This window comes from Scardinius erythrophthalmus (assembly GCF_964197995.2).
Source record: "Scardinius erythrophthalmus genome assembly, chromosome: 2".
In the NCBI taxonomy this organism is placed as follows: Eukaryota; Metazoa; Chordata; class Actinopteri; order Cypriniformes; family Leuciscidae; genus Scardinius; species Scardinius erythrophthalmus.
This window is the reverse complement of record NC_138222.1, coordinates 35749315-35763321: the sequence shown is the minus strand read 5'-3', so window position 1 is coordinate 35763321 and position 14007 is coordinate 35749315. Positions and strand designations below refer to the sequence as shown.

At 37.6% G+C, this 14007-nt stretch overlaps 2 protein-coding genes across 2 annotated transcripts; one reads left to right on the top strand and one right to left on the bottom strand.

Moving 5' to 3' along the window:
- Nucleotides 1-1016: 1016 nt before the first annotated feature.
- Nucleotides 1017-3516, top strand: mnx1 (motor neuron and pancreas homeobox 1; the record flags this gene model as incomplete). The annotated part of the gene is made up of 3 exons (XM_081393067.1): nucleotides 1017-1515; nucleotides 2840-3000; nucleotides 3223-3516. The coding sequence occupies 3 exons, from the start codon at nucleotides 1017-1019 to the stop codon at nucleotides 3502-3504; spliced, it is 942 nt and encodes a 313-aa protein (XP_081249193.1). The 3' UTR covers nucleotides 3505-3516.
- Nucleotides 3517-6327: 2811 nt separating this feature from the next.
- nom1 (nucleolar protein with MIF4G domain 1) lies at nucleotides 6328-13698 on the bottom strand. The gene is made up of 12 exons (XM_081358761.1): nucleotides 12455-13698; nucleotides 12069-12181; nucleotides 11848-11985; nucleotides 10787-10844; nucleotides 10069-10395; nucleotides 9781-9891; nucleotides 9307-9471; nucleotides 8694-8815; nucleotides 8095-8227; nucleotides 7654-7785; nucleotides 7447-7556; nucleotides 6328-7053 (listed from the first exon to the last, which is right to left on the bottom strand). Exons 1-12 carry the CDS (start codon nucleotides 13388-13390, stop codon nucleotides 6876-6878), a joined length of 2523 nt encoding a protein of 840 aa, XP_081214887.1. The 5' UTR covers nucleotides 13391-13698; the 3' UTR covers nucleotides 6328-6875.
- Between the last annotated feature and the right edge of the window lie 309 nt (nucleotides 13699-14007).

Sequence of the window (14007 nt, the reverse complement as noted above, 5' to 3'; positions counted from 1 at the left end):
ATTTAGGCTACATTTAATAATTTATTAGGCCTATTATTAAATGTAGGCTATAATTTACTAAATATTTATTGCTCAAAACACTTCTCCGATAGTTACCTTTAACATTTTTCCCTAGGCAAATTGTTTTACTGCTTCAATCTTTGCAGAAAGAATTATCATTGGCTGTTCAAAAATTTTCACTGGAGTACAAAAAAGTGTGACACGGCTTGCCCTATGTTGGTATGAGGAAAGACTTTCCACAAATTCGTCCTCTTATGATTCAGAATTAAAACTATATTTAATATAAAATGCGTAGACTATATCCCACTTTGTTATTAATTCATAGGCCTAGTCTAATCATCGAATTAAAAAACAAAAACAACAATAAAAAAACGCCCATAGTTTTTGCATGCCCTTAGCTCTTGGTTGATAGCCTATTTATAAGGATATAAACTATTTGACTAAAATTATCCACGTATTAACAGGATAGCCTACTACTACCAGTTTTAGCCATTTATTTAGACATCTTCGTTTATAGGCTACTTAAGCTTTTTGCATCGAAAAAAAATCAGGCTATATCGTGATAATAAGCTACACTTTATTAAACTCTTTTTAAGGGATACATGAAAATGTTTCTGTATCTGTAATTTGATAGCATGTTAATCATTGCGTTTTAATGCTTTCTTAAAACAATTAGCCTACAATTATGGATATAAAATACGTGTTGTATGTCAACAAAGTTTTTTTTTTTTCACACACCCTTAACTTCCACGACGATACGAGAAAATTCTTATCTTTTGAGGACTATTGAATTTCTACTAAGCGCACCGTGAACAAGGTGAAATCATTGTCCAATCGGAAATCCACAGGGATGACGTGATTGACCAATCCACACCCTTTCGGGCAGCAGTTGACAAGTGCACTCCTGGCTTGCACACCTTGGCCAAGATCATAACTTTAAGGAGAGGAACGGTGACACTTGTGACAGCCTTGTAAAGTTGCGAACGACGCGTGAACCTGTTTGCGAGGTGGGCCAGATGGAGAAATCTAAAAACTTTCGAATCGACGCGCTTCTAGCTGTCGATCCACCAAAAGTGCAGACCTCGCCGCTGGCGCTGGTCACCTCCCTGCCCACATCTTCCATATCATCCTCCTCCGAAAGTGTCCAGGCGTCAGATTTGAACGCGAACTCCGAAGCACTTCGGAACGAGACTCCTTCGCCCCCCAGGATATCATCTTGCGGCTTGATTCCTAAGCCGGGTTTCTTAAACTCTCCACATTCGGGCATGGTCGGACTACACCCTCAGAGCAGCGCCGGGATTCCTCCTCAAGCTCTCTACGGTCATCCAATGTACACATATTCGGCAGCAGCGCTCGGTCAGCACCCGGCGCTGTCGTACTCTTATCCGCATGGGTCGCACCATCATCATCATCCTAATGACCCCCTCAAACTCACAGCCAGCTCCTTTCAGCTCGATCACTGGCTGAGGGTCTCAACTGCGGGAATGATGCTGCCCAAAATGGCAGATTTCAGTGGTGAGTTCAAATTGAAATGCATGTGGATAAATATATAGCCTTAGGTAGGCTTAGGTAATTATTATCCCATTATTATTATTATTATTATTATTATTATCAAATTGTATTTTAGCATATTCAAAATAGTTTGAATGTTGTGCTTTATATAGGCCTATGTTTTTTTCCCTGTAATTCCTTAATTAGCCTCACGTGGTAGCCTATTTTGAGTTTACAGAATAGCCTGTTTATTTTCATATGTAGGCTATGCTGTAATAAATAAAAATAGGCTAATCATTGAAGATTGCACAGAGCCAACGAGTAACAGTCTGGTCTAACAAGCGCGTGCAGGGTCAGTAAAGCTGTTCTTTGACAGAGAATGAACGAGCACTCTCTTTCAAAGAGGGGCTAAAATGGACAGATAATGGACAGAGGGAAAGTGGCGGACGAGTGTGAAAACCACAGCCTGCCAACTGTGTACACTGCAGACACTGTCTCTCTGTTCCGCTGCTCGTCTGCAGATTTTCTCAAACCTCTCCCAAACAAATCAGACAGGGTGGAAATGTTACCAGATGTACTGACAATGCCGTGGCACATAGAGGCTATGTGTGATTGGGAATTGCTCTGGGGGCTTTTAAAAATGAGAGTTTTTAAAATTTCTTGTCGTACCATTGTATAAATTGCACTGTGTGTAAAAATCCGTTTTGAGTGCTATAATGCAGTAATATATATATATATATATATATATATATATATATATATATATATATATATATATATATATATATATATATGTATGTATGTGTGTGTGTGTGTGTGTGTGTGTGTGTGTGTGTGTGTGTGTGTGTGTGTGTGTGTGTGAAAAGCAGTCCTGCCCGTACCACTCTCAAAAAGAAATTATTTAACGGTTCAGTGCATGCAGTAGCATTTTCATCAAATAGCCTAACTCTCAAAGTTTTTTTCTGGTTTTCTTTGGAGATTACGAAAATTGATGTTGATGTCTTGGTAGGCTATTGCATTATAGTTTTGTAGACCAGTGTATATCTGGGTTCTTTACAGCATCAGTTTGTAGGTGGTTTTATTAATAAAAAATAATAAGAAGAAAATAAAACTAGAGCAGGCTACAAAAAATATTTGCAGAACTTCATTTTATTTATTTGCAGAATGTTATTATGTTGTATAAACGAAGCTAAATCTGTGTTGGTTCTAATTGGAATAGTTCTGTTTTTAAAACAATATTTGCAACATAGTAGCCTAGCCTATAAACTTTCAAATTAATTTATGATGTTTTACGAAACATAATGAAATATAGGCTAAATATGATGAATTATAAATTTTGTCATTCTAGGCCAGGCGCAGTCAAACTTACTCGGGAAGTGCAGAAGACCAAGAACCGCGTTCACAAGCCAGCAGCTCCTTGAACTTGAGCATCAGTTTAAGCTCAATAAATATCTATCGAGACCAAAACGCTTTGAAGTGGCTACATCTTTAATGCTAACAGAGACGCAGGTAAATCTTCCGATTTTTTTTTACGCTTCGCCTGGAAAAACACTTCTGTAATGAAAAAAAAAAATGTCTTGTGATAAATAATATTAAATGTTTTTAATAAATAATAATATAAATCTGTTTAATTTAAATATGGCTGATTAACACCAATAGCGTCGAAAAATGCCAAATTCGATTAGCTACTGATGTGTTTACGAATGAGAAATGTCATGTTTTTATTTCCAGGTGAAAATCTGGTTTCAGAACAGGCGTATGAAATGGAAGCGCAGTAAAAAGGCTAAAGAACAGGCCGCTCAGGAGGCCGAGAAGCAGAAAGGCAAAGGAAACCAGGACAAAATGGACGGATTAGAGAAGGACTTCCAGAAGGTAGATTCAGTGAAAAGTAACAGAATACGGGACTTTAGAGACAGTGACGACGAAGAAGGAGAAAATTACATGCTAAATTCATCTGACTGTTCCTCCGAGGATGAACGAACCAATGCCAGTGATATAAGTCCACAACCATGAGACTTCTTTTACAAAAAAAAAAAAAAAAAAAAAAAACAACACCCATAAAAGCTAAGTATGTGAAATGCATGTCATCATCTTGCAGTCATTATGGAAATGCTGAGGTGGACGCGTCCACATGAGCTGTTTGTATAGGCATCCCATTTACAAACATTGACTGGATACTTTCCTGAAGGTATATCCTGATGTATGGTTGCAGAGCATGTGGTAAAATCGCATCTCATCAAGCATAATAGTGAGTAGGCCTATCACTATCGGTAATAATCAGCATCATTAAAATAAGATGATCCTATTCGATAACCACTTATTATTATTTTCTGAACTCGAGTGGGATAAAAATAATAATCTACAGCCAGATCCATATGTGATGTTTATTTTTATACAATGTATTTATAACGAAATTGCTTTTAAAATGCATGTTATTGTTTAGGCTTATCAGTTACACTTTGTGAATAAAAAGATTTTTTTTTTTTTTTGTAATTTTGGGGGGCCTTTTTTATTTGTAACAATGTTGAACTCTATATTCCATTACAAGCGTGAAGGAAAATCCTCCTCAACAAGGCTGGATGTGAAGCGGCCTCTGTCTCTTGTCAGTGGCATGGCCGGGTCATGGGAATCGCTGTTTATAGAGCTCTCATATCCGTGCAAATGTGCGAGTAAGCATACTCGAATATGGCCAAACATTTCTCACCACTGCAGCAATGGCCACCCAATAATGAAGCTTTGAGACAAAGCCCATCCATCATCCGAGCACATCACAGGGACTATTCTAGGTGTCTTTTATATTTATGTTAGACTTTAAGTGAAGTGAAATTAGACTGACCTTTCCGCTGATTTTAGACACTTCATGTTATATCTATCCGGAAGTCTGTTTCTGTCATGTTCACAGAGTAATGTTCAAAATTAGCCTATAGTAGGCTAGCTATTAGCTAAAGACAGAGCGATAGTACTTAGGAAGGATATGAAATGAAAATGATAAAGAAAGAGAGTATGCTGGATTACTCTACAGCACGACTATTTTAATGGTCTTTTCGGCAATCTAATTGAGGTCTATTTCGCATAAGTGCATTCCCTCCTTTATTAATAACGACATGCTTTATTGGGTAATAAACCCAGAGATCCATCTGGTCTTTGCCAAGGAGCTTCTTCGAATCAATTAGAGGACATTTAAATATAATCACTATCCACTCCTATCAGTCCAGGGCCACGAGAACTATTACTCGGACACTGAATGTGATCTGAAATGCTTCTTGTTTTCATTTACTAAGCCACTTTCAGACACCTTCTCAGTGGAATAATATGCAGTGTATTCTGGTGAATCAATTCTCTGAGACGGACTCCCCTTTTATTACTCAAAAACAGCATTTACCTGCCCTATGATGTGACTGCAATGCATATAGCAGGAACTAAAATCTGGCTAATCCCCTAAATCCCTGGGTCCTAAAAGGCTTGTAGGGTAGTCAAGCAAGAGGCAACATTTTAAAACAGAAACAGGAAATTCAGAGGGGTGAAGTAACTAAAGAATGTTGAAATGTGGTTCAGTTTAATGCAGATATAAAACATTATGATAACTAAGACCATACATAGGCTACATAAATGTATCTAATGGGCAACAATTAGCAATGATTTATACAGAATTAATTTGGCCCTGAACAGGTAGCAGTCCATTTGAAACCTTAGTTACTGATTTAACTAACGCCTAATTTACCCTACTTGTACGTTTACCCAGCTGCATATGTACAAAGAACTCAGAACCTTATCAGTGCCACTATCACCCTCTATCCATTGGGAAAGAAAACCACAAGTGAGCAGGGTGGGACACATAGGCCTACACGAAGGACTGGATGAGACAGTTAAAGGTGAGAATTGTTAAAATGATGTAATTTGTCAGTAGGGGCCAGTGCACATGGTTTTATTTAACACTCGGCTCAGGCCTATGCACATGTATGAATCTCCCATGGTCCTTTGCACAGGAACATGTAACATCCTCACCAACAGTATTCTAACTGTGCTGTTATCAGTTCAACGGCAACTTTGCTTCCTATTACCAGTTCAAACTAAGGTCAGTATCAACCTTCCTATGGTCTCACACAGACAGACAATAGCTATTTACAGTCACCTGTGTGTGTCTAAGTGGGCTGGACCCACATTATACGCTTCTCCTCACATATGGTGACAATGTTGTCTTTGTCAAAGGGTGGGAAAGCAGGACATCTGTAGGTAACCCTCCTGTTTCCAGCTCTAAAACTGCGAGAGAAAAAACAGCCAGACTGATGTGTCATCATTACAGGTTAACGTGACAGTCTGTTTGATCTCACACCGGGGTATGTGATAAGGTTTAATTAATCAAATATAATTGAACACTTAGCTCTTTTGTTGTAGAGCTGCAAGGGTGATGTTTCCTCTGCCTGACCCCAGATGATGATTGCTCATCCTCTGATCACTCCATGCTGTGGATTGATGTCAGTAATGCCAATGTTGCTAATGAATTAACCATGGGCATCAAATCTAACGGTAACCCTCTGCTATGTAATGCTAGTTGATCACATCCAGAGCACTGCTGCATGTGCAGTTGTTCCAATGAATTCATATTTCAAATTAAGCAAACAATCCATGTTTGTGTTCTTTTCTAAGTTAATAGTTTTGTTTTCATGGGATAAGCTATTCAACTCAAGAGTCACAGGCTGAATTTGTTAACACAACAGTAATTGTACATTGAATGTTTTTGCGCATTAAAGGAATAAAAGTTTTTCTCTTTTTTTGCTTGAGACAGACTCTGGCATAAAAAAATAAACAGGCCATTGTGATTTAACACACTCAAATATCTGTTACAAACTTGGTATTTTTTACTTTCCTTTTTTTATATTTACATTTTCTACTTTTATAGTTTTCAAATAAAAGATCACTTTTCCCTTTCAATTAAATAATCATTACAGAAATACTGACTTACTATTAAAAGAGATGTAATAAAACCAAACATAATTATGCATCACACAAATGTTATATTCTTCTTTCTCTTACTCAGGTATGGAAGTCAATACAAAATAAATTCCAAACTTGAGATCTGTGCTGGTCAATGTGCAGTCATTCATGTAATACAAATTTTTTTTTTGAAACTAGTGATAGCATCTTCCATCAGAATAGAAAAGCTAGCCATTGAGGTTTTCTCATATGTAACTTTTTAAAACACAAAAAAATTCATATTTATATATTTTACTTTTTATTTTTTCTACAGAATGCCATTAATAGAAAATGCAATGCATGTCAGTGATCTGCATGTGTCTTAAAGTCTGCATTCAGGTTTGCATATTGCCTCGTGTAGAAATTGTCACTTTTTTAAGTCTGATGCATTATGCACACATCTGTGTGCTCTATAGCTTGATTTGGGCGTCTCGGGCCTCCATAGCTTTGGTGGCGACCTCGGCTCTGTCCATGAGTGCCTTGGCTTGCTCAGATGATTCTTGTGTCTGAATGGTCCGGAGCAGAAAGTGACTGATGAAAAGCTTCAAGCCTTCCCGAAGCATTCCTAGCTCGGGAATTCCAGAAATCCTGGGACACAATGGTAGACAGATATTGACACACTAGGCCACACACAAGCCATTTTAGATGAACTCAGGCTGTTCTGCACATCTGGTCTTTTTACTCATTTTACTGAAATTAGAAAGTGTTTAAAAACTTGCACTCACAAATAAATATTTAAGCATTAATGTAAGAATTGTTATAGCTAATTAAGTTCATTTCTCTTTTGAAGTTCATTTATACTGCCATTATGAACAATGCCTCTGAAACAAGACTAATGTATAATTAGCGATGTCACACTTTTGCCTTTGATTACAAAATATAGATTTACGCCTTTAAAAAATTAGAAGCTTGCAAACCATTGAACATTATGAACATTTATCTACATGACTAATATTTTTTTTGTAGACAAATAACACTCACCTGCCAAATATATTGACAAGATCTTCTGGCTCAGTTTCTTTGAGGAGTTTCAAGAGAATCTGCTTCAGGAATTTGACTTTGGGCTTATCTAGCTCCCCAAACTCAATAGCCTTATTAAAACACAAAAGACAATCAGAAAATTAAGCCATCCTTTAACTAATATGTAAATGATTCATAAAGAGGAACTTTAACTTTACCAAATATTACCTTGAGAATAGAAAGAGAGAGACTCCTCCTGTGTAAAAGATGAGTGACCATCTGGACCAGGTTACTGAAAGACCTACTGGAAAGGTTTGCCAGTTCTTTGAACTTATCCCACAGACTAAACTGAAAGGTCATCTAGAGAACAGAAGAAAAGCACAGAGGGTTTTACATTTACAAAATGGATGTTATGTTTAATTGTAACTGACCTAAACAGCTACAAGCTACTAGGCATGACATGCAGCAGAAATGGGTGTAAACAGACTGACTCATATTATCAATACAACAGATTTGTATATTAAAAACTTATAGCTGATCTTATATCATATTGCACATGATAAGAGTAATATTCATTTATAATATCAATCTTAGCTAACACCTAGTGGAAAAAAGCACACTCCTAACAGACTGAGACATACTGTAAGAATCACTGCAGCTCCACTCTACCTTGAACCGACGGTCATGCAAGCAAAGTTTCTCAGCCAGAACCGCATAGAATTTATTGAACATTTTCTCCTGCAAGCAGCAGTCCATAAGAACATGAACAATTTCCCGCTCTTGCTGGTTTTTCAATCCTAACCTGAGACAGAAAATAATCCACTGTATGAATTGGGTAATTTATGGTTTATGAAAAACATTACAAACATAATGCATCATGTTTGAAATACACAAGAAGAAAACAGGCGGGTCTCTTAGCAAGTAATTTAAAGAAAGATCTGTGTGATAACATTAACTAAAATGTTTAAGTGTGTGGCATCATCACACACCAAGGATATCATTTCAGAAAATCTAACATTCTTCTTGTTCTCTTTTTAACCTAACATAAAATAAACGTTATCTTGCTAATAAAGCAGATCTGTTAATCTGTAAATACATTTTTCTAATCATTTTATACAATTATTTTACACAAGTAGGTCTGCAACTAAAAAAGTGCATTATCGATTCTGGCATTACATGACACTGTGATCAAAACAACACTTAAATGTGTCAACATGGCCTATGTCACTGAAAATCTATGAGGAGAAACAGAAACTATGCAGACAAACCTTAAAAGTTTCTCAAAGGCATCCAAATAGTCTTCACTGGACATAAGCACACAGAAAATGTTCCTCCTGATGTCAGTGTTCATTCGTTGTTTGTGTGCAAGCTCCAAAATCTTTGTGCTGTACTGCAAATTCATAAATAAATTCATGAATAATCCATTTCAGATGACAATTTGACTCTCATAAAGCCAATTTATACACAAAAGTGACAGATTCTATAAACAGAAAGAACTATATTTGGTAAGACTTTTTTTGTTTTTACAATAAAGCTTTATTTGTTAACATAACTTAGCTACATGCATTAACATGAACTAAGAATAAACAATACGTCTACAGAATTTATTATTCTTTGTTCATGTTAATCTCAACATTTACTACTACATATTTAAAAAAAGTTGTATCTGTTAACATTAGTTAATGCACTCAGAACCAACATGTCATTTTTATTAACCAACTTTAACAAACGTTTTAAAAATTTATTGCTCATTGTTAGTTTTAGTTAGTTAATGCATTACTAATGTTAACAAATGACACTTTATTGTAAAGTGTTACCCTATATTCTTATACATTTCAAAAATGTCTAAATAAGCAAAAAAAGAAGAAGAAAAAAACGTACTTGTTCCCCTTTGGTGGATGTGGTGGTTGTCTTGTTCTCATGGTCATCAATCATGGGTGCTCCACTCCAGGAAGATCCCACAATCCACCAGCGACCAACGCGTTCAGCTTCCAGAAGATTGTCTAGTGAGACTCTCAACTTCATATCACTGCCACTGCTGTGAATCTATTAAGAGGGTTGTGTTAGTGCATGACTAACTGGCAACAATTCAACATTTCTCTGAAAATACAAAACTCGGATCAATGTGTGACCACACCAAAGTATGGAGTTAGGCTGGCCCCTAGTGGCCACAGCGAGAAGTTAATTTGGTACCAATAACACCAGACATTTATTTTAGTGAATCCAGTGAATTTAGGGCTGACTTTAGGGCTGACAATAATGTGAACATTAACTAGTTATTCGCTCTAAGCACTTTTGCATCGCAAGTCCACGTTATAAATCTACCAATGTAAGTAACATCAGACATTTTCTCACCAAAGTCCTCTGCAGTTTCCTTAATTTCTCCAGAGGTTCAGGGTCATAACCCGGAATCTTCCTCATATCATTGTTCTTCAGTGCCAGCATAGTCTCCAACATAAACCGAATCTGACAAGCAAACCAACATAACAAACGTCTGTTTGTAGAACTTGAGACCGACTATAGAACAACTGTCTTCATTTGTAAATTGCTTTGGATAAAAGAGTTTAATGATTAAATGTAAATATAATATGATAATTTCTAAGCACTAGAAGACAGCTTCTTCATAGGACAAATGAGTCTTACCCTTGTTTGGTCCTGAAAACGCTCTCCTTCAGCGTTGGCTTTCCGCTGAGCCTCAGAGATCAGCTCCTTAAGAGCTAGCGGATCATCCTTTCTCAGAGCAAACCCAACGTTCTTCAGCAGCAGCAGAACTAGTTCAATATCCTTTGAGCTGAAACGTGTCACCAGCTTCTTCAGAATGTCAAACACTAGGAGAGCATGAACCACATGGAAGTTGTATATGTGGGCAATTATGGACAACAAGTTGTCACATTCTTTGTCTGTAGCATCGAGTTGACTGTAAGTTTTATCAAACTGACGGACTACAGTCTCCAGAAAATGAGCTCCAACCTCAAAGAAAACAAGAGAGAAAGTGAGAAATTAGCAGGTGTCAAGCAAATCTACAAACTATGACAGAAATTCTAGAGTATGCCGCCGAAAACAGCAGCCGCTTAGTGTTTAAAGGACTCAGGAGGCCCCATATAAAAAACAACTTTCAACATTATTACTACATCTGCACGAATGCACGAATTACACGCTTGAAAAAAGGGGGTTCCTTACTTGGAGAGAGAGGCAGAAAAAAAGGGCTACAAATTAACAGGGCGCATAACTGGTGTGTTAGCGCCCCATATCTGGAACTGCTTAGTTCCCCCAAATCACTAAGTCTGCTCCTGACAGCAAGTGTGGACTATATTGCCATGATGACAAGGGTATGAGATGTAGTAAAGTAAATATTAGATACCTCCAGGCCAACACTATGGTGGAGGATGCTGACAAGTAGGATGTGCTCCATTAAAAGCCTGGAAGAGAGAGTGTTGGTGTTAATGATAATACTCTGTATATGGTAGGTGTGGCTTGGGAGTGGCCTTGTAGTAGGGCAGCGAAGTGGGTGTTGTTGTCTTTCATCCACATGAGCCAAAAATGCATTTTCTGGCTTTTCTCAGTCTAGAAGTCACCAACTTCTAAAATAATTTCTTATTTCTACTACATAAATTACCCAATTTAAATACACATTCATCTTTCCAGCGGTGAAATATCCCTTTAATGACACAATTTTCCTTTTTGGGTGAACTTTAAGTTGAGTGTTTTTTAAGGCGGTTGCTAGGGAGATGCTAGTGTGTTCTGGGTGCTCAGAGGGGTGTTCTGAGTGGTTGCTAGGACATAGATTATTTTAATCAGTTAGAAAAGATATAGCACAGTAAATGCAGGAATACACTACACAACTTTTAAAATCATACAGGCATCATACACTTGCCGACTTTGTAAATGGTTATAGAGAAAAACAAGACAACATACATTAAACGACTGAGGATCACATACTAACAGACTTTCAAGTTGTTCAGAACACAACAAACTCTAGGAGACGCATGACCAATGAAGACAATGTGTTCTAAAATAGACTCAAAATATCAAACATGTTTGATACCCTTCAACTGGATGGAATCACAGTATGAAGCTAAAAAAATCTGAGTCTGTGCACATCATATACACTATGCATGCATCTGTCTGCAAAATCTGTTTAAAATCTGCAGACTGGCTCTGACTTTTAGCAACTGGCATTGATGTGTTTAGACGGCAAATTGGGCCAAAACATCAGGGAGAAAGCCATGTGGCAGATTCCAGCTTTAAATCAGAACAGAATGAAGATCTGACCCCTGACCCTGGTGGATGTAGCTTGAAAGCACTAGGGTTTTTAGTCTCAGAAGAAGAACATCAGTACGTGGGCTCAAGCCAACATAATTAAATTAAACACTACACAAATGATCAAAGACTGGGTTATAAAATGAAGTATAATAAGGTAACCTTTCAGGCATGAGAGCAGGTGTGACGCACGCAGCCAGCAGAATGTCCGTGAGTGTATCGTTCATGTCCTTCCTGCTGGTGCTCATGTACAGCTCTTCCAACTGACCGCTGATAGATGCCATGTTGGGCTGACTTAATCTGCCAAGCAAAAGGCGGATTATTAAACTGATCAACAAAAATTAAGCTTTTATGTAGTCATAGTACCTTCCACGCCACCTTACCTGTTAATCAGACCTTTTACACGGCGCTTCAGTTTCTCCAGCTCGGCTTTGCGTTTGCTGTCCACGGCTTCTCGTAGGTGAGGTGGAACATATTTGCCCACAGTGGCAGAATTCTATAAAAAGAAGAAACCACAAATATCAGCTTCAAAACATACTTTTGATGAGTGGAGAGTAATGGCCAGACAGTACACTAGAGCTGCTATAGCTGAATTGAGTTTTATAATTCATGAATTTTTCAACATTAACACTGTTCATGTTCTGTTTATTACTGAGAAGCTGCTTTAAAACGATCTGAATTTCTCTATAAATAAACGTGACTTGACTAATAGAGAACAAGACTGAATTTGGACCTAAACAATAATAATGAAAGATTTACAACGACATACTAGTTCCTGGCTTTCAGGTGTATATTGTTCAGATTCAACTTCCTCCCCATGATCATTTTCCTCTGATGTATCTGCGTGACCTTCTTCCTCTTCTTCCTCTCCTTCCACATAATCTTCTATGTGTGTGTCTTCTTCTTCTTCTACATCCTCCTCTTCTTCCATAATTGTGTCATCCTCTTCATCAGCGTCATCTTCATCCTCACCATCTGTCATTTGCCTGTCGCTGTCCTCTTCTAACTCATCAAACTTATCCTTCGCTTTGTCAACGTCCATTTCTTCATCACTCTCATACAGTCCTGTCGCAGATGATCCAGGCTCAAGAATTCCTAAAATATAATCGAGTCCATCGTTGGTGAATGACTGAGGCAGGCTCTTTTTGTTCTTTCTTTTATTCAGTCCGAGACGTTTTTCTAATTTCTTTATTTCCTTGTCCTCTTCGATATTTGCCTCTATCAGAGCCCGCTTTCTGCTCTCGTGCAGACTAGTTTTCGTTCTCTGCTTTGGCAGATGCTCGGAGAAGTGGACTTTCCTTTTAGTCGTCTCTTCTACACCATCTTTCATATTAATATTGTCTTTCTGGGTCTCCTGCTGTCTCTGAGCGGCATTTTTAAGATTCCCAGCTGGTTTCTTCGCAGCTGGTTTCTGTGTATTTTCTTCATTTTGCGCAGGTTTCTCCTCCTCCTCGCTGGACTTCAGGAGGGATTGACCCATGTAGTGACTTTTCATCTTAGATTTCTTTAACTTACGTTTCTCTTTGCGTAGCTCTTTTCTACTTTTCCTCTTTATGAAGGTTGCTCTTTGGTTGTTTTCATTTTCATCGAAGCCGCCTTTGCTCTTCACAAAGTTATTAACTGAATCCATGAATTTCTGAAGTTTCTCCTTGTGCATTTGCCTTCCACCTTTCCCTTTACTCTTGCGCTGCGCCTTTCCCTTCATTTTCAAAGCGAACTATATCTGACGGTGCATAAACTCTTTATTTATTGTCAATAGTAACGTGTTTACAGAAGGAAATTCGCTAAATATCGCATAAAATAGGTTTTGGAAAAATAACACATGCAGAAGCTGGAGGCAGCCATTGATGTTGACTCGTCGTTAGATGATCAGGATATTACAACAGAGAAAACACATTTGAGTGGCTTTATCGCCGCCTACTGAGTTGGAGCGTACTTGTTGAGAACCAAATAATTTAATCATATGAATCGTTTAGTCAGTGTGTGTGTGTGTGTGTGTGTGTGTGTGTGTGTGTGTGTGCGAGAGAGAGCCTGATAAATATGGAATATATAGCCACCTACTGGTTACACAACAGTATTACAGATACTAAATGGTGCATTTTTATTTACTACTGTAAAATCCCTTAAAAAATATTTGTTTGAAATCAATATTTTAAGTCTTTAATTTGTTATATGGGAGTTCAACACAGTTTGAATTGTTAGATTATAATACATTTCCTTTTTCATTATCCAGGGAGTGGAGAAACTTTTCCATAAACAAAATTCTGATGCATGTCACAGAGGATGGAATGGTAGTACTAGAGATCCACATCAGACAAGAAT

What these genes read in the sequence shown, in the direction of transcription:
- nom1 (XM_081358761.1), bottom strand. Translation starts at nt 13,390, where the DNA reads ATGAAGGGAAAGGCGCAGCGCAAGAGTAAAGGGAAAGGTGGAAGGCAA. An exon ending in GGAAACTGCAGAGGACTTTG is followed by an intron (nt 9,472 to 9,780) that starts GTGAGAAAATGT and finishes CCCTCTTAATAG; the next exon opens with ATTCACAGCAGTGGCAGTGA. An exon ending in TGCATGACCGTCGGTTCAAG is followed by an intron (nt 7,786 to 8,094) that starts GTAGAGTGGAGC and finishes TCTGTTCTCTAG; the next exon opens with ATGACCTTTCAGTTTAGTCT.